At 43.3% G+C, this 21039-nt stretch overlaps 1 protein-coding gene across 1 annotated transcript in view; it reads left to right on the forward strand.

Annotated features, from left to right (window-relative positions):
- LOC111968171 (receptor-type tyrosine-protein phosphatase gamma) overlaps positions 1-21039 on the forward strand; it is a 328528-nt gene that overhangs the window by 215345 nt on the left and 92144 nt on the right. The window contains exon 4 of the mRNA XM_070442954.1: positions 1216-1364. Within this exon, the coding sequence (XP_070299055.1) occupies positions 1216-1364 (149 nt within the window). The remainder of the gene's footprint in view (positions 1-1215; positions 1365-21039) is intronic.

Raw genomic sequence — 21039 nt, forward strand, 5'->3', positions numbered from 1 at the left:
GCAATTCCATCCCTTCCGCTAGTCTGTTAGCATAAACCGCAACAGCTCAGCCTAGCCACAGTGGAGGAGTGAGACTTAGCATAGCAGCAATACAGTGGAGTGTATTTAAGTTAGCCACTGTGGTAGTCTCCCTCCACTTCAACTTTTTCTTCTTTGAGTCCCATGCAGTAGATGCTAAGAAACCCATTTAGCACACTATGCGTGGTTAATCCCTCATATGCAGTCTCAATGGTAGTATGAGGTTTGCCAGGAAGGCCAGGCTCCCACAGGATGTCCTACTACTCAGTGTAACCTTAGCTTCTTGGATGCAGACTGGTAGAATTTCAGTGGGAGTGCCAACAATCTTGTACAAGCACCAAGTGACACGTCTCTTAAAATCTCCAATATCTCCCAGAGGACACAAACTACACAAGGAGGGAAATTAACTTTGATAGACCAGCCTATTGTTTAAGGGTCAAAGGCTTTAGCGGAGTCTACGACCTAAGAAATGTCAAACTAAGTAAATGGAATTTAACAGGCCTGGTGTATTTAGTTTGAAATGCCCCAAGTTTCAAACTTTTCTGAAGACGTTGAGATGACAACCAGGCCACTCATTTCACTTGAGTGCTTCTTCTAAATGGGACAGAAATCTCCTCTGAAAGGAGGAGTAGAAACGATTCTGAAATTCAATCACAGTAAGAAATCGGTTTGACAATGGGAGCATTTATTTAAGGTCGTATTAGTTAATTAAATGTGGGTCTATTCAGTCAAATTTGTGAATAAAAAAAATTGCCTCCCTCTGTCAATTTCCACTTTATTTCAACAAGCGTATGATGAACTAACAAAAGATTTGCAGAGGCAATTAGAAGTGGCTGAGGAGATAGCTTTTACCAGACAAATTAGCCCTTAATTAGAGACCCAGCCTTGTAGGGAAGGCAGCACAGACGTTATAAAAGCACCACATGTTATATTCAGAAAATGCATCAGCATCCCCTTGGGGAAGATAAATAGATGATGAACCTCAATACCAAGTGCCTTGAATGAATGTAATTTTATATTGTTTGTAGGCCAAACAGAAGTTTCACACTGTGTGTATGTCCGGTTACTGACCCAACGCTCTTAACCGCTAGGCTACCTGCCACCTACCTGACCCTCATGTAACTCGCTCGCTCTCTCTCGCTCTCTCTCTATCTCTCTCTTTTTCTCTCTCTCTTCTCTTCTCTCTCTGTCTCTCAGTGGCTATCATGCTGAAGGATGACTACTTCGTTCGTGGTGCGGGCCTGCCCGGGCGTTTTAAGGCTGAGAAGGTGGAGTTCCACTGGGGCCAGAGCAACGGATCTGAAGGCTCTGAACACAGCATCAACGGCAAGAGGTTCCCAGTGGAGGTGAGAGCGAGGGGGAGTCGTCTGGAGAGATACAGGGGATTAAAGGATGCAGGAAACAAAATGGTTTGGAAATATTGGCGAAAGGAGAGTGAATGGGAATATATGGAGGTGAGAATTCTAGAAAACCCAGTGTATGAATGAGGACCAGTGGGGGTGGGAGTCTGCCCCCTGTCAGAATGGAGAAGAGTAGAGGGTGGTCCCATATCGATCTAAAAATGTGAAGGCCAGGGCCCTGGGGTCTGATCAGTGGATGGCCAGTGATGGTCGATCTCACTCCTAAAGCCTGATTTATCAGTATGGGCGTCTGGTCTGGCGCAGCACACTGCAGCTAAGAGACAGTTTTAGGATCCAGTAAAAATCTCAAGTGATCTCTAAACCCAGCTACCCAGCTGTTGTTCCCTTGAATGGCAAAATCAAATTATTATGTTTTGATTAACGACAACCCCAGCAGCCTCTTTACTGTCTTTGGCGAACAGATTAATATAGATCATTTGACATTTGGTGAGTTTGGCTGGTGTCAGCAGTTTTAAGAAAGGTTATTATAGTATTTAATTTTATACTAGTTTTTATGTTCAGTTAAATTTCAGTTCGTTTTGAGATCCACTTTGCTAGTTTTTATTTAGTTAAAGTTTTATGAAAACATTTCTATTTCGTATTTAGTTTCTGTTTTAGGTTTAGTGTTAGGGACAGAAAGGAGCATATGCGTGGGAGGCTAGCAGTCATCTATGTGTTGTATAGTTTGTGTGTTTTTTGGGATGTCACTTGTTGACACTGTGGGACATTAATGCACAAGGTGACGGGTCAGGTCATAGGTTAGGTTAGGCTTAAAGGTAGACTCCGCAAGATGACGTAGATGCATGAAGGAAACAGTAGTAGTGGGTCAATTTACGAAACAACCAGGATCATTGAAGAGTGAGGCTGAACTTCTCCGCTGTTTTGGTCCCATAGCTACCACATTGTAGCAGCATGAAGCATAGATACTCTGTGTGACTGTGTGAGAGCAAAGTCTTGCATCATGCTCATCTCAATGGCCACGTAAGGGTGGATCACTTTTGTCAAGTCAGTGGGCCAGTGTGTTGAATAATGGGGATAAACCATGTCATATTTGCACCTACATGTCAACTGCATGAACTTTACAAAAATTATGTGATCAAAGGTCATGAAGTTTTTATTGCAGCCAAACGCAATTTTCTGCAGTTGCTCTTCACCAACTTCAAATGGGTTTGTTAATTATTTAATTTCAATTTACTAAATAGTTTTTTCATGTTTCGTTTTAATTTACTATAATAACCTTAATTTTAAGTATTTCAATTTTATGTTGTCATTTCAGTTTTTTTTCACTGGGTGCTTTGTCCCTCCAATAACGCTGATGTGCTGCTTACAAGGCCTTGGAAATTCGTGCTGCATCTCATGTTTCACACATTCACTTTTGCGCATTGCGAAACTGATCAATAAAAGGCCGAACTCCCTCTTCTGTTATATTGATGATTTCTTGAATGATTCATTGTATGATTTGTGGTCCACTCTGTTGATCTCCGTCCTGATGCCTGCAGAATAGAATGTTATTTCTAGCCGATAGGCCAGCATGAAAGATTAACTGGATTTGATTAGTTTGGGTTGGTTATTCGTGCGACTTGGTCATGGCCGTAACTACATAATATGATTGATATATGATTGACATCGGTATTTTTTTCTAATTTGACACACAAAGAAAATCAATTATGGGTGAACATCTAAATATGCTCCCAGCGTTGATCAAAGTTCAGAATGCTTATATTCTTGATCTGACTGAGTTATAATAGTGCCTGCCTCTTTGCGAACGAGTGGAATCATGAACAGTGGTTTGCTCGTTATGTTTGCCTGCGTCCCCCTGATTTGCCTCCCGGATTTTCCTTTTTAGTAGCACATTCACCACTCTCTCAAACAGCTAACTCCGCCCTCTCGTGGCACAGGCCAAGGGCCTGAGACGTAAAACAAACTACTCCAGCTCGCAGTCGGCTTCACTAGAGAACTACAGTAGGCAAAACTAGAGATGCTGCTGACAGTGTGCGAGATGCCGGACAAAAGGCAGTATTGCAGTAACGTTGAAGGGCTCTAGGTAGTTTACTTAGCCAACTAGAAGGATGAAGTAAGAGGCTAACGTTAAACGGAGCCTAAAAACTGTTTACTAAGTTCTCATAATAACTTTGCTTTACAGAGAGTAGGCTACTGAGGCAGACAGTGATGTGGCGCTCAGTGGTGAGACTGAGGCAGGCTGCAGTGTATGCAGGAGGAAGCAGAGGAGACAGAGAGAGAGAGGAAGCAAGCAGAGAGAGAGGTTAGTTTAGTGGTTCCCAAACTTGGGGTCAGGGCCCCATGTGGGGTCCCCTGAAAAAACTGTACTAATCTAATCAAACAAGTTATGAACTTAAATATATATTTTTCAATATGAACATCTCCACATGGCCTCTTCCCTATAGGCAAACAATACAGTTCTAAAAATGTCATACATGTTTGTTTATATCGGTGGTTGTTCGCCTTATCCATTCCCCACTGTTTTTTCAACTACAAAACTGATATTAATACAGAATCGTAAGTAATATTCTAATAATTCATGTGTATGTCATAATATGATCATCTGTGTGCTCCATTCATGTCTGTTTGTGCGGAGCATTATTAGTAATGCCTAGGAAAACAAGGCTATGTCATTTGATAAGAGATATAATTAAAGAGTTGATGATTTTATGCAATTATACATCATTACAACTGCCTGAACAGTCACTGATGCTATGTGTCAGTGTGAATCAGTTGTCATATATCCAGGTGAAACATTATAGTTGAATAGCTAATAGGCTTTGTAGATTGACTGAGGTGTGTTTGTAGAATGACTGAGGTGAATGAACCTACAGCAGCCAAGGTGATAATGGCTGGGGCCATTTTTGCTTGTTTTTGCTCTTCTCCAAATAGCATTTTTACGTATTTTTGTATTGTATAGAAAAGCAGTAAATCAGCTTCAACTTTCCCAAAAAATTCTGGGGAGACCTTCCGGACCTCACTAAAACTCAAACCCTGGTTACAGCCCTGGACTTGGTTGTCTGAGAGTGTTAGTGTGGTGAATGCTAATGAGTGCTGACAACTCCCCCTACTCATGTCCTTATCTGTACAGAGAGAGCGAGAGAGGGAGGGAGAATAAGAGAAAGGTAGGGGAAGGATATAGAACTGAGGGCACAGTAGAAAGAGAGAGAGAGAGTAAGGGAGGAGGAACGCACTGTGGAGATAGTTCACAATTAACATTCTGTCAAGGAGGGCGATTGTGTCTAAGAGGTAATTAAATATTCCAGTGGCAGGGCAGTGTGTGTGTGTGTGTGTGCACCCCATTGCCGTCATGCCTTGCTGTGCTATTGATTATGGCTTCCCATCATCTAATGTCACATGACCTCTTTAATGTCACAGGTGCTGTGCTGACCTGTATTATGAGAGCAGCTCTCCATCTCGGCTTTTCTTCTGGTAGGAAAACAGCAGTGTTAATATAAAGTGTTTTTTCATGACAGCCAGCATTGATTTTGTTGAATTATTTGGAAGGCAGACGAATGAGAGACACTACATTGGATATTAATCCACAGGTACAAAGTGGCTTTGTTACTAAATCTGGATGCAATACACTGAGGCACGGTGGGTCTCTCCCAATCTTATTTAGATGTACTGGGAAATTGCCAATGACAAGGTTTAGTTTGGAAAATACCTTAAACCCCGTGTGGTTTTGCAGAGCCATTACTTTAAAATGTGGGTCTAGTTAAATTGGTTAGCGCTGAATCTCTGCTTCTCCCTCTTGAGCTGACCTGAATTCAGTGGCTGTGGTTTCCCCCACTGTTGTTGTCTAGTCTGAGATCATGTATAGCGTTTGATGGACAAAGGCTCAAGCTTTGGGTTTTTTCTTTCATTTTTTAAATCTGTATCAGTGTGCCCCTATATACTTAGCCCATTTAAAATGATCTGTTTTGATCTTCATTATGTATAACCCAATATTTTATTTGATGCCACTGCCCATTTAGAACATTAGCAAAATGCTAACCCCCTAGTGATTCCTCAACACATTACCAGAGATGTCTGTCTGGTGATAAGAGTATGAAGAGAAGAGAACCCTCAGACTAAGTCAGACAGGGCTCTCAATTGCAAGGAGATAGACGCTCCTCCAGCAACAGAGAAAAACAACCCCATTGACACAAAGCCTGACATATTATTAAAATAAGTACTTGTAGCTGATTATACGGATTAGTGGTGATCACGCCTTCTTCCACTTCCCCTCCTTATCCCCCTCTCTTTTTCCCCCTAAGTAAATCTAACCACTCTCACTGTGTGTGTGTGTGTGTGTGTGTGTGTGTGTGTGTGTGTGTGTGTGTGTGTGTGTGTGTGTGTGTGTGTGTGTGTGTGTGTGTGTGTGTGTGTGTGTGTGTGTGTGTGTGTGTGTGTGTGTGTGTGTGTGTGTGTGTGTGTGTGTGTGTGTGTGTGTGTGTGTGGGAGGGGGGAGGGGGGGCTGAAGCACTTGCTTCTTAGTGGTCCTTTAAGTAGCACTCTATCCAATGGAATGAGAGATCACCTGGGCTGTAAGAGGCATGTAAGATCACCTGGGCTGTAAGAGGCATCATTTCTGTGATGTCATTTCTGTTGGGTAGTATGACAGGTGTCAAAGAGAAAAAGACAGGAAAAGAAAGAAATAAGTTAATAGAATGAAAGAAGGATTTTAAACATGCTAGTCATATATAACACACTCTAAATCAAACTTATCAACAGTAATGGTAGTATGCTTAGTGCTAACAGAGAGACAAACTAAAGCATGTACTGTAGCTGTGGCCAGATGTCCTTGGTGACTGTCACTAACATACCCTGGTTGGTCTGAGCCCTCTCCTATGAATACTCATGAGGACACTGCTGTCAACACAGAGGAGATTTGCTGCAAAATGCCACTTTCATTTCTTAAAGTCCTCTTGAATGATTTATGTTTACAAGCCTTGCCATTTAGTAATTGTTCTCTAATAAGCTTGTGATTAAGTGGGGGACTGCTGCGTTCCTACCTGCTGTTTTAACTGTAAAACACTACTTAATATGCAAAGCACAGCCAGGCAGGCATGAAGCACAGCTCTCCATCTGTATCCATCACCCACGGTGTGTTACCCTGCTCATACTGTACAACAATCACATCCCCACCCTCAGTCTCTGAATGGATTCCGGAAAGATTTGGCTTCAATGATTTATAAATGAATTATGCATGGAGTATGGACTGAATTTATTTGATTGTAGGAAGCTTAACTTCATCGGGGTCATCTTCAGGATAAATTGAATGCTATAGGAATGAGTGGGTGTATCATGGAAAGGATGACACATCATCACAACAGAACTCAAACTCAGTTTAGCATAATGTCAGAATGACCTCAAATCAGGTTATTGCAGTATCATTCCTTGCAGGGACATCTCTCTGAAACTCTCTGTTTACGGTGTCAGAGAGGAAGTCTTCCTACTTTGTAATATCACACATCTGCTCCCGTGTTCTAAGGTGGTGAGAGAAGAGTGTTACAGCTCTATTTCTCCATGCCCTCTTGACACCCTGGAGTGATTTCACTGCTCTCTGTCTTTCCATTCTGTCTAGCGTAAAGGTGTTCACATGCTTCCCAGCCGAAACAGTTCGTAACAGTTTGAGCATATATTATGATGACATTTTGTTATGTTTTTGTTTGTTCAGTTGTTCGGCCACACTATTTTTTATTGAGGCCAGCCAAAGTCGTTAGCCGAAAGTCTACGCCCCTTCGACGGTGATTGGTCAACAGTAGGGATTCTTCAGTAGTCTTTGTTGTCATTCAACAAGTTACTATTTTTTTCTTTAGAAATACTGCACCAAACATCTCATTTAGATTTAAAATTGCGCGACTAAAATCTCCTCTGCAAAAACGTCAAAATCAATGACAGATATCTTGAGTTATCTTAGATTAATTTGTACTATTTTGAGGAAGTGTTTACTGGTTTAGGCGTCTCAAAATGGACAAACTGTACTATTGCCCCTTTTTTCTCGTTTTTGAAGCGAATGTCTTTTAAGGGAGTATACGAGCACACTCGTTCAGTTCGCCTAGCCGACTTCGGCTAGCCGCCAGCCGAACTGAAGCCTTCTGATGCCTTAACCTGGCCTCTTCCTCCTCCTTCCACCACCCTTGCCCCCTACTCCTCCTTCTCCTCCATGCTCCTGCCCCTCTCCCCCCTGTGGGCCTCAGAACAAGATGGGGGGCAAGGTAGGTGATGTGCACACTCTCACAGACGCTGAAGGTACTGTATCACAAATAATAGATGTCAGTGATGAATGGAATTTTATTTCCGTCAACCTTTTTGCGGTGGATGAAACTGACCTAAATTACCTTGTGCATAGATATTCATTATGTATTTTTTCAAGTCTACCGTATGAATGGTAGTACTGTATACAGTACATTTGTGTCTTGGTGTGTTGATATTTGCACAAACACAATTGATGGGCAAACTACCTGCCCTCCATGACACCTACAGCACCCGATGTCACAGGAAGGCCAAAAAGATCATCAAGGAAAACAACCACCCGAGCCACTGCCTGTTCACACCGTTACCATCCAGAAGGCGAGGTCTATACAGGTGCATCAAAGCTGGGACCGAGAGACTGAAAAACAGCTTCTATCTCAAGGCCATCAGACTGCTAAACAGCAATCACTAACTCAGAGAGGCTGCTGCCTACATTGAGACCCAATCACTGGACACTTTAATAAATTGATCACTAGTCACTTTAAACAATGCCACTTTAAATAATGCCACTTTAATAATGTTTACATATCTTACATTACTCATATCACATGTATACATTGTATTTTATACCATCTACTGCACCTTGCCTATGCCGCTTGGCCATCGCTCATCCATATACTTATATGTACATATTCTCCTTCACCCCTTTAGATTTGTGTGTATTAGGTAGTTGGTGGGGAATTGTTAGATTACTTGTTAGATTTGTGTGTATTAGGTAGTTGTTGGGAATTGTGAGATTACTTGTTAGATATTACTGCACTGTTGGAACTAGAAGCACAAGCATTTCACAAGCATTTTACTTGCATTAACATCTGCATGTGACCAATTTTTTTTTATTTGATTCTCTTTCATTCCTAAAGTTTTCAGCTCATGTTTTGTCTGTAGCTTTTACTTGAGAAGTTTCATATTTGTACCTGGTCCATTTCCTTATCACTGTGGGCCTAGTGTATCAGCAAGGCTGTCAAATGTTCAGTTGCTACAGGGTTATTTTCCTCCTGTGGGAAACTGGTCAAATTAAGATCCTACATCTGTGCATAATGACTGGTGCGTTGGTTCTATTTTCGGTGCCCGTAGATACTTAGCACAGTTGGTATAACCTTGCCAGAATGCCCACGCTTTAGTTATGCTCGTTCTGTTGTTAAGGTTACTTCCAGGTCTTGACAACGCAGACGCCTATGGTGCTGTGTATGGCTATTTAATGACTTAGCTTTGCGTTTGTATGTGTGGGTTTAGGGGATACAATCAAACAAATATTGATCAAAGTCTATGCCAGGCTAGCTAAAGTTTCAATCTGCTGTCTGTGTAGTGTACAGTCAGAGGAAATGAGTGGCATGTCAATCAAAATATGTCAGGGAGAGGAAGGAAGCGTAACAAGATGTCAAATAAAATAAAATAAAATTGTATTAGTCACATGCGCCGAATACAACAACTGTAGACCTTACAGTGAACTGTTTACTTACGAGCCCCTAACCGACAGTGAAATAAAAAAAATAAGAATAAGAGATAAAAGTAACAATTAATTAAAGAGGAGCAGTAAAAAATATATACATATACAGGGGGGTGCCGGTACAGAGTCAGTGTGCGGGGGCACCGGTTAGTTGAGGTAGTATGTACATGTAGGTAGAGTTAATTAAAGTGACTATGCATAGATGACAACAGAGAGTGGCAGTGGTGTGGAGAAGGGAGGGAGGGGGGGTAATGTGAATAGTCTAGGTAGCCATTTGACTAGATGTTCATCAGTCTTATGGCTTGGGGGTAGAAGCTGTTTATAAGCTTCTTGGACCTAGACTTGGCGCTCCAGTACCGCTTGCCGTGCGGTAGCAGAGAGAACAGTCTATGACTAGGGTGGCTGGAGTCTTTGACAATTTTTAGGGCCTTCCTCTGACCGCGCCTGGTATAGAGGTCCTGGATGGCAGGAAGCCCAGCTTGTACTGGGCCGTTCGTACTACCCTCTGTAGTGCCTTGCGGTCGGAGGCCGAGCAGTTGCCATACCAGGCAGTGATGCAACCAGTCAGGATGCTCTTTCGATGGTGCAGCTGTAGAACCTTTTGAGGATCTGAGGACCCATGCCAAATCTTTTCAGTCTCTGAGGGGGAATAGGTTTTGTCTTGCCCGCTTCACGACTGACATGGTGTGCTTGGACCATGTTAGTTTGTTGGTGATGTGGACACCAAGGAACTTGAAGTTCTCAACCTAATCCACTGCAGCCCCGTCGATGAGAATACTGTCCTCTCTGTCCTCTTTTTCCTGTAGTCCACAATCATCTCCTTTGTCTTGATCACGTTGAGGGAGAGGTTGTTGTCCTGGCACCACACGGCCAGGTCTCTGACCTCCTCCCTATAGGCTGGTTCGTTGTTGTCGGTGATCAGGCCTACCACTGTTGTGTCATCTACAAATTTAATGATGGTGTTGGAGTCGTGCCTGGCCGTGCAGTCATGAGTGAACAGAGAGTACAGGAAGGGGCTGAGCACGCACCCCTGATGGGCCCCTGTGTTGAGGACCAGCGTGGCGGATGTGTTGTTACCTACCCTTACCACCTGGGGGCGGCCCGTCAGGAAGTCCAGGATTCAGTTGCAGAGGGAGGTGTTTAGTTCCAGGGTCCTTAGCTTATTGATGCGCTTTGAGTGCACTGTGGTGTTGAACGCTGCGCTGTAGTCAATGAAAAGCATTCTCACATAGGTGTTCCTTTTGTCCAGATGGGAAAGGGCAGTGTGGAGTGCAATAGAGACTGCATCATCTGTGGATCTGTTGGGGTGGTATGCACATTGGAGTGGGTCTAGGGTTTCTGAGATGATGGTGTGGATGTGAGCCATGACCAGCCTTTCAAAGCACTTCATGGCTACAGACGTGAGTGGACGTGAGTGCTACGGGTCGGTAATCATTTCGCCACAGGCTCTATGGTGGTCTGCTTAAAACATGTTGGTATTACAGACTCGGACAGGGAGAGGTTGAAAATGTCAGTGAAGACACTTGCTAGTTGGTCAGCGTAAAGGGCTTACTCACATCGGCTGCGGAGAGCGTGATCACACAGTCTTCCGGAACAGCTGGTGCTCTCATGCATGTTTCAGTGTTATTTGCCTCGAAGCGAGCATAGAACTAGTTTAGCTCGTCCGGTTGGCTCGTGTCACTGGGCAGCTCTCGGCTGTGCTTCCCTATGTAGTCTAATGGTTTGCAGGCCCTGCCACATTCGACGAGCGTCAGAGCCGGTGTAGTACAACTCGATCTTAGTCTTGTATTGATGCTTTGCCTGTTTGATGGTTCGTCGGAGGGCATAGCGGGATTTCTTATAAGCTTCTGTGTTAGAGTCCCGCTCCTTGAAAGCGGCAGCTCTAGCCTTTAGCTCAGTGGGAATGCTGCCTGTAATCCATGGTTTCTGGTTGGGGTATGTACGTACGGTCATTGTGGGGATGACGTCATCTGGCTCAAAGAGCGTCCACGGAGGAAATAAAGAACAAATTGATTTATTGTTGAGAGGGTAAAGGATGGAAAAGAATAGTCAGCTTAGAGATACGGTTTTAGTGGACTCTGAGAGGGGGTTTTACAGCAAAGTCATAATATTCTAATTTTCAACAGTTGGTCTATTTTGTGTTGGATTCAGAGAGTGGAAATATTGTGGAGTGGTATTCTTATGTATTGTCATGTTGGGCCTCTCACACGTTCTCTCTTTGTGTCCCTCTTCTTCTCTATTTCTCTTCTCTTTGTCTCTCTCTCTCCCTCACACACTATTTCTATATCTCTCTCTGTCTCCCCCCTCTCTCTCTCCCTCCCTCTGTCGTTCCCTTTCTTGGCAGCTACATTCCATTAAACCTTCAAAGATAACTGATGACTGCCATGCCAAGCTCCTTTTTTAAATATATTTCTCTATTTTATTTATGATTGGCCTCCCTCTGGATCGGGAGGCGTGCAATTTCTAACATAATGTTATATTTCCTGGCCTGTCCTCAATGACACCGAAAAACACAGCCATTCTTTAAAAGCCCAATGCTACCTAGAGGGCAAAAAGATGTTGTCCCAGTTCTGGGCTGGCTTGATACCATTTTTAATAATCTCGTTGCCGATACAGGCCTTTTGTTTTCTCAAAAGCAATATTTTCCAGATTTTATGAAAAAGCAATACTCCCGAAATTGAAAAAGGAGGGACTGACATTCTAACATTTCTCATGTAATGTATTTTGGGGTTTTAAGATAGATTGCAAAGGGCTCAACACACCAAACATGTTTATTATCCCAGCTATTGCACTTTCGTCCTGTATTGTATACCTGGCTTTTAAAGGCATTGTAATGAGGGGGACTAGAGGTAACTTTGGTGCCACAGGTGCCTATGCTACAATGATCTTTTTGATGGACATCCATTTGTGAGAAATAAGCAGAGCCTGGTCTTAACCACCAATGGAGTGCCCAGCCAGGTACTAAACTCCATGGAGAGCTCTGTTTGTGTAAATCACAGCATCAAAACAGCACCTTGATGTGCTCTCTCCCAACTAGGACACAGAGTGGAGCACATCCTGTATGTCTGTCAATGGTTCCTTCCCAGCTCAAAGGCTTGTGATTCAGCCTCAGATCTTCCATGGTCCCAGGGGGTGATATCACAGAGCCCTTCCCAGTCTTGTTGCACCTCCCCTCTGATGGAACTCTATTCCTCTCAGTATCCACTTCAAAGTGGAAGAACACAGAGGCTACTGTGTTTTTGCTGTCCGACCGAACATTACAAGACTTAGGACGGACACGTGTATGATATATGTGATACATGTGAGCAGATATGCCTCCAAACACATCATATGGAACACAATCTCTTTCGTATACTTTATTATATGGCTTTGAAACCAGTGGTTTATGTATTAGCTCTCTGTCAGCGATCAAGCTCATTAGATATTTGATTAGACTTTTTATCTTGTAGCACGCCGAGTCACTGTTTTCACTCTTTGAAGGAGCATGTTTGTTTTTGTCAAGCTCAAGTAGGCCACAATCTCTTTCTTAATGAGCCAGATTGTCCACATTAATATTTCAGTTCTATTTGCAGAGACAATACACACACACACACACACACACACACACACACACACACACACACACACACACACACACACACACACACACACACACACACACACACTCCCCTACCAGTGGTGTAATTTGCAGACCATGGGAGACTCCCCAGTCTCTATCAGCCTCATTATCTATCTAAACAACTTAAAACTAGGGGACAATTCACAAACACTCACTTCCCCTCTCTCTTCCACTCTCTCTTTCCCTCCCTCTTCCATAAACTCTTCCACTCCTTCTTCCACTCCCTCTTCCCCTCCCTCTTCCACTCTCTCTTCCCCTCCTTCTTCCACTCCTTCTTCCACTCTCTCTTCCACTCTCTCTTCCACTCTCTCTTTCCATCTGTCTCCCCGATTCTTTTGCTCCCTCTTCCCAGCACTCTTTCTCTGTCTCCTTCCCCTGTTTTACGGGGCCCTGGGCTGACATAGCGTTGTCACAGAAGTAAATGTGATCTTGAATCTCAGCATGCTGGTTGCTGAGTCATCTCAGTGTAGTGCAGGATAGGGAGGAGCTGCCATGTACAGAACATACAGTACACACAGGTGCACAACCCTGATTAATATTCCTTCTACAGTTTGGCAGATAAATCACACTCATGCCTCACTGCGTTTTGTCTTTTCAGCATTTAAGCCATGCTCTTGAGTAAACATTCCACCTGTGTATATGGCAGACATGCTTGGTGTAGTTGATATGGCCATGTTCTCCTCTTCATTCCTCTCTCTTCTTCCTCATTTCCTCTCTTCTCTCTTCAGTCTTTAGAACAGTGATATTCAAATGTATTAAGCGGGGACCCCATTTTTCCCCCAATAATTTCTGGCGACCCCATCCAAAATCTAATGACACAACCTTAAAACCGGTAAATTTTGATTTTTACCTCAATAAATAACCTTCAATTCATAGCATTTTCATCTCTTATCTAAATGAAAGGAAACCAATTAATGTATTTTTAAAATGATCTTTCTCAGAAATGTTTGCATATTTGTCCCATCCCATATTTGTACTCTTCATTTTTTGTTACTAATAAAAGTAAAATCTTGTTTTATTTATTTTTCTGACCCCTCTGCACTTCCCCCAGTGGGTTTCGCGACTGCTTTATAGCCCCTTTATAGCTCCATGGCCCCTCTCTCGTTGGGATTCTGAACCTGTGTGGTGTTATTTAAGCAATAAGGCCCAAGAGGGTATGGCCAATATACCACGGCTAAGGGCTGTTCTTTAGTACGACACAGCGTGGAGTGCCTGGACATAGTTCTTAGCCGTGGTATATTGGCCATATATCACATACCCCGAGGTGCCTTTTTGCTATTATAAACTAGTTACCAACATAATTAGAGCAGTAAAACAGAATGTTTTGTCATACACATATTCAAGCTCTGAATGCTGATTGGCGTGGTATATTAGACCATATACCACGCCAATCAGCATTCAGAGCTTGAATCACCCAGTTTATAATACCAGTTAAATTAAGGGTGTCAAGTGCTATATGCTTGGAACGTGCCCTTAGCTGCTCAAACATATTTTTTTCTCTCTCCTGGTGGACCGTAAAGTCTAAAACATTTTCAGATGTGTCTGTAGGATTCACATGAGGTGCTATCCCCTCTGTCAGGAGCAAAGACTTGAATTGGCTCATTTGTGCTGGAGAAATTGGAAAATTGTGCTGTCTGTGCTGTCTGACACAAGCAGAGGGAGAAAAGGTTGTAGAGATTGAGGGTGGAGAAGAGGGGAGGGAGAACATGTGCGTGTGTTGGCTGAATGGATGGGAAATCTTTGGGAAGCGCTCCCCGGGGCTCTGGCCACTCGTTTATCTGCCTCCTTCCTTCACGTTGATGGCTGTTGTTCTAAAGAGATAAAGTGTGGAGGTGGATAAACGCAGCCTGTCAGTCAAAGCCAACATAGTGAGGGATGGAGGCGCCAGGCCAACCATGGCACTCTCTACCTCCATGAGAGACCACACAGAGGATCCATAATCATGATACATTAACATGCCACCTGCATAGGTCTCATGATTAATCACATAGACCCATTAATGTTGGGGTAATGTTTTCCTTGCTCTCATGCAAGATATTAATACAGTTGAAGTAGGACGTTTACATACACTTAGGTTGGAGTCATTAAAACTCGTTTTTCAACCACTCCACAAATTTCTTGTTAACAAACTATAGTTTTGGCAAGTCGGTTAGGACATCTACTTTGTGCACGACACAAGTCATTTTTCCAACAATTGTTTACAAACAGATTATTTCACTTATAATTCACTGTATCACAATTCCAGTGGGTCAGAAGTTTACATACACTAAGTTGACTGTACCTTTTAAACAGCTTGGAAAATTCCAGAAAATGATGTCATGGCTTTAGAAGCTTCTGATAGGCTAATTGACATCATTTGAGTCAATTGTAGGTGTACCTGTGGATGTATTTCAAGGCCTACCTTCAAACTCAGTGTCTCTTTGCTTGACATCATGGGACAATCAAAATAAATAATTGTAGACCTCCACAAGTCTGGTTCATCATTGGGAGCAATTTCCGAACGCCTGAAGGTACCGCGTTCATTTGTCAAACAATAATACGCAAGTGTAAACACCATTGGACCACGCAGCTGTCATACTGCTCAGGAAGGAGACGCGTTATGTTTCCTAGAGATGAATGTACTTTGGTGCGAAAAGTACAAATCAATCCCAGAACAACGGTAACAACGTGTGTGTAAGTGGCAGGGAAGTCAGGCGCAGGAGAATCGAACTTGGTATAAATGGAGTCGTATAATAAACTTAACTAAACTCCAATACCAAAATACAACATAAATAAAAGTAGGTACAAGAATCCGCCACGCACCAATGCATAATACACGAACATACAAACAAACAATCTCCGACAAGGACATGATGGGAAACAGAGGGTTAAATACACAACATGTAATTGATGGGATTGGAACCAGGTGTGAAGGAAGACAAGACAAAACCAATGGAAAATGAAAAATGGATCAGTGATGGCTAGAAGATCGGTGACGTCGACCGCCGAACACCGCCCGAACAAGGAGAGGGACCGACTTCGGCGGAAGTCGTGACAACAACAGCAAAGGACCATGTGAAGATGCTGGAAGAAACAGGTACAAAAGTATCTATATCCACAGTAAAACAAGTCCTATATCGACCTAACCTGAAAGGCCGCTCAGCAAGGAAGAAGCCACTGCTCCAAAACCGCCATGAAAAAGCCAGACTACGGTTTGCAACGGCACATGGGGACAAAGATGGTACTTTTTGGAGAAAATTCCTCTGGTCTGATGAAACAAGCAGTGTTTGGCCATAATGACCATTGTTATGTTTGGAAGGGGGAGGCTTGCAAGCTGAAGAACACCATCCCAATCGTGAAGCACGGGGGTGGCAACATCATGTTGTGGGGGTGCTGTGGTGCAGGAGGGACTGGTGCACTTCACAAAATAGATGGCCTCATGAGGAGGAAAATTATGTGGATGTATTGAAGCAACATCTCAAGACATCAGTCAGGAAGTTAAAGCTTGGTCGCAAATGGGTCTTCCAAATGGACAATGACCCCAAGCATACTTCCAAAGTTGGTGCAAAATGGCTTAAGGACAACAAAGTCAAGGTATTGGAGTGGCCATCACAAAGCCCTGACCTCAATCCTATAGAACATTTGTTGGCAGAACTGAAAAAGGGTGTGCGAGCAAGGAGACCTACAAACCTGACTCAGTTACACCAGCTCTGTCAGGAGGAATGGGCCAAAATTCACCCAACTTATTGTGGGAAGCTTGTGGAAGGCTACCCGAAACGTTTGACCCAAGTTAAACAATTTCAAGGCAATGCTACCAAATACTAATTGAGTGTATGTAAACTTCTGACCCACTGGGAATGTGATGAAAGAAATAAAAGCTGAAATAAATCATTCTCTCTACTATTATTCTGACATTTCACATCCTTAAAATAAAGTGGTGATCCTAACTGACCTAAGACAGGGAATGTTTACTAGGATTAAATGTCAGGAATTGTGAAAAACGGAGTTTAAATGTATTTGGCTAAGGTGTATGTAAACTTCCTACTTCAACTCTGTATATATAGAGTCCAGTGTGACCTCTCACTTCAGCAAACAACGGAAAAGAGGGGTGCTCAACAACATGACAACAGTGGAGGATGGTGGGAGGAGCTATAGGAGGACAGGCTTATTGTAATGGCTAGAATGGAACCAATGGAACGGAGTCAAACGTGGTTTCCATATGTTTGATCTGTTTGATACTGTTCCATTCCAACCATTACAATGAGCCCGTCCTCCTCTAGCTCCTCCCACCAGCCTCCACTGAATGACAAAACTCATGAGATGGGCTTACCAAGAAAAACTTACCAAATGAAGAGAGGAGTTGGAGCACTCAACAGAAAAAAGCACAAATTGATTTATTTTAGCTCACTTTAATCCATTGTACAGGATGCGAACAGGTGACGTCAAGCTGACGTCTTCCTCAGAGTGATCTGACCGTTGCACTTAGCTCCTATTTGAGACACAACAATATAAGAAAATAATAATGCTAATATTTCAAGATGTCCTTAGACACTGTGGATCCTAAGGGGATAAACAATTATTTTTCTCTGTCCTCGTTTCTATAATGTTGTTGCCTTGATTTTGGGGGTCTCTGTGTGTCCGGATTCACAGACACCCAAATATCATCTATGCATGTTTTGAAATGGCCGATTGATTAATGAGACACACTATTTCTCTTATTATTACTATTATTTTGTGCAATAATTTGCCATTTACCTTGCAGCATATTATTATTTTCTTACATTGTTGTGTCTCATTGGGCCACTAGGCTAAGTGCAATGGTCACGTCACTCTGAGGAAGACTATCATGTTTAAGTAAGACCCAGATGCAGACAGTGTAGAAGTAAAAAGAGTTTATTACAACCACAGGGGCAGGCAAACGACAGGTCAAGGCAGGCAGGGGTCAGTAATCCAGAAAGGGTGTAATGGGTCCAGAACAGCAGGCAGTCTCAGGGTCAGGGCAGGCAGGGGTCAATAATTCAGAACGGTGGGGTAAGGTACAAAACGGCAGGTAGTCTCAGGGTCAGGGCAGGCAGAACACTCAAAACCAGGTAGGACTAGAAAACAGGAGCAGGAAAACAGGCAGGAGCAGGGAAACAAACGCTTGTAGGTTTTACGAACAAAACTAACTGGCAACAGACAAACAGAGAACACAGGTATAAATACACAGGGGATAATGGGGAAGATGGGTGACACCTGGAGGGGGGTGGAGACAATCACAAAGACAGGTGAAACAGATCAGGGTGTGACAAAGACGTCAGCTTGACGTCAACATCAGTCACCTGTTAGCATCCTGTACAATGGATTAAAGTGAGCTAAAATAAATCAATCTATGCGTTTTTTTTACCTCAAAATAGTCCTTTTGGAAGTTTTTCTTGGTAAGCCGTTTTCATATATAGAGTACAGTAATATTTGTTTTTGTCTTGGTGAACACTTATTTGTGATATACATACTATATAGAATAGATGTGGGTGCGTGCATGCTTGATCAGTTGGCCCCATGATGGAGTGAAGTCGAATGATTAGGTTATCTCGCCTGAATAAGTCACGCTCAGTCACTATCACTTGTCTCAGTCTCACGACATATACTGACACCAAAACATGTCAGTCACTCTATGTGATACAAATTATATTTTTTGCTGTGTTTTGTTTGTGCTCATAACAATGTCATAATGTTCCTGTATAGGGCCTTTGTAATTGACGTGGCTATTAGTTCTAATCTCAGTGAGGCTCTTCAGTAATTACCGCTCTGCTCTGGGAGTCACCAGTGAGAGGGTGTCCTGAGCTATGGATCCACTCTAAGCCAGGACATTGAGGAAATGAAAACAACTAATTGGTTAACATTGTTAAGACACTCTGAATGAAGATGAATGGTCATAATGTGTATCTCCCCGAGCAAAGAGACAAGCTCAAATTATTGACCAGCCCTTGTCCGAGGCCACCACAGCCCAGGAAGTCAGCTGATTGGCTGTAATGAGTGGTCCGGGTCACTTCCTCTCTCCAGGCCTTTGATGTGAGGGGAGAGGAACTCACCAGAGGAACTCCACCACCCCTGTTCTATCAGTCCCAGACGGCGTGGGAGGAGGGGTTATTTTTAGTGCGACCTTAACCGTGACCCTGCTCCAATGGTTAGCATGTTCAAACCATCTCTGACCATCTCCGGGGTTCTGGCTGCTACTCTAACTTTTGGAGATTAGTGATGATGGACCCCTGTGAGGAGTAGCGTGGGCTCCCTTCCTGCATTCTGGGAAAAGCATGGTTGTTTTGAGTTGAGATGGAGCATGGATTCTTTACTGTGCACCTACTACCCTGTTTTTAAACTAGAGGAATGGAGAGATGGTGTTACAGACCCCCTAAGGCCATGAAACAAGGCAGATTTCCTCCCCTGTTCTTTCTCTCTAGAAGTATAGTTCTCTTTTACCCAGGTGGTTTTTCTTTGCTGCTGATTTTGGTGTGTAGATCAGTGCTCCCAGTGTTCCCTGCACTGTGTGTGGTGTGTGTGTCATTGCGTCCCAGTCAAGACATTTCTCTCTCTCTCTATCTTTCTCTCTCTCTCTCTATCTTTCTCTCTTAGGCATTGTGTTATTGGAATGATCTCTGCTTTTCTGCTGACCATGGGAAATTTCGGAGGAGATAGAAAAACATTGAGAGAGTGAGAAAGAGAGAGAGAAGAGATAGAGCACAGTAAGGTCTGAATATATCAAGACCATTCGTTGCTTTCTATCTGGGTGCAAATTATATTCTGTCATGGTTTCCCATTTTCTACAGGTTACAAAGGTTCTGCAGGGCATGAATGAAGATTTAGAGAATATATCTTTGTTTATCATTGTATTTCCTTCTGCATCGTCATGCTCCATGACTGCCGTTTCTTCCCATCATCTGCTGTGCTGTTCGTTGTGTGTTGATATCCCACTGGGCACACACTAGTTGAATCAATGTTGTTTCCACGTCATTTCAATGAAATTATGTTGAACCAATGTGAAATTGACGTTGAATTGACATCTGTGCCCAGTGGGATGTGTGAGCAGACCTGTCCTCTGTAATAGCTCACCGTGACCTTTGTGGTTAATAGATGCTCTGGGATACAGCTCTCTCTCTCTTCTACACACAACACACACAACACACACACACACACACACACACACACCACACACACACACACACACACACACACACACCACACACACACACACACGCACACACGCACACATAGGAGAGCAGGAGACAGGCCTGACACAAACCTGCTTGCTCTCTGTAAGCCTGTGCATATTTGTCCAGGCTTTTCTGGGAACTAGGAGAGGAAAATACCTTTCATTTAAACACGTTTGCATTCACTCAGGAATGTCAACAACCAGTCCCCTGGTTCCTTTCTTTGTGTTTGATTATGTGTGTGTAAGCAATCCACGAAAGGGAAAGAGAGAGTGTGTCTGTGTGCATGTGTGTATGTGTGTATGTCTGTGTGTGTGTGTATATGTCCCATATTTCTTGACTTAATTCCAGCCTGGTATTGAATAATGATGACACAGGGATGACATCAGTCATTGAAGGGAAAAGAGGATGGCATGGCTGGGACCATAGGGTGTGAGGTCTGTCCTTCAGTGGCATGATATACTGGTGACGCACTCAACCGGATCACACTTGGTGTGCTCTGTGTCCAGGACTCCTCCCTCTCACCCCTCTCTATACTGCTGCTAAACCAATGGTCACCAGCCCTAGTCATGGTGAATAATAGGGTGTGCAGGCTTTTGTTCTAGCCCAGCACTAAAAACAGGAGATTCAGTTTAACAAGCTCTTGCAGCTCTCCAGGATCTCTCATAGCCATGTCAATCACACTATGACCCACAGCACGTAGTGCTCCAGTCAAACATGCAGCACAGTAAACTAAGACCAAACACTAATGAAATAGGATCATTCAGGGGTCAGATTGCCCTCTGTGTCTTCCATTGAGTCTTTGTCGAATGTCCATCCTGGTTGCTGAGGTGCTCTAGTATTCTGTGTGCAGTGTGTGTGAAGGTTGTATCTTCTTGTCTGAGATGAGTATGGAGAATGTGTCGCCACCCGCCACTTCTCTTCTGGGCTGAATGCAAAGCGACCAGTGATCCACAGCCCTCAATATACAGAGGTTCAAATATGTAAGACCCTGCTATGCCACCTGCTCTCCCTTATTTAGGAAATGATGTCTCCACTGACTCAGCTAGCACTCTGTGCGTGTGCGTGTGCGTGTGCGTGTGTGTGTGTGTGTGTGTGTGTGTGTGTGTGTGTGTGTGTGTGTGTGTGTGTGTGTGTGTGTGTGTGTGT

Source organism: Salvelinus sp. IW2-2015, linkage group LG1, assembly GCF_002910315.2.
Source record: "Salvelinus sp. IW2-2015 linkage group LG1, ASM291031v2, whole genome shotgun sequence".
NCBI classification, from domain to species: Eukaryota; Metazoa; Chordata; class Actinopteri; order Salmoniformes; family Salmonidae; genus Salvelinus; species Salvelinus sp. IW2-2015.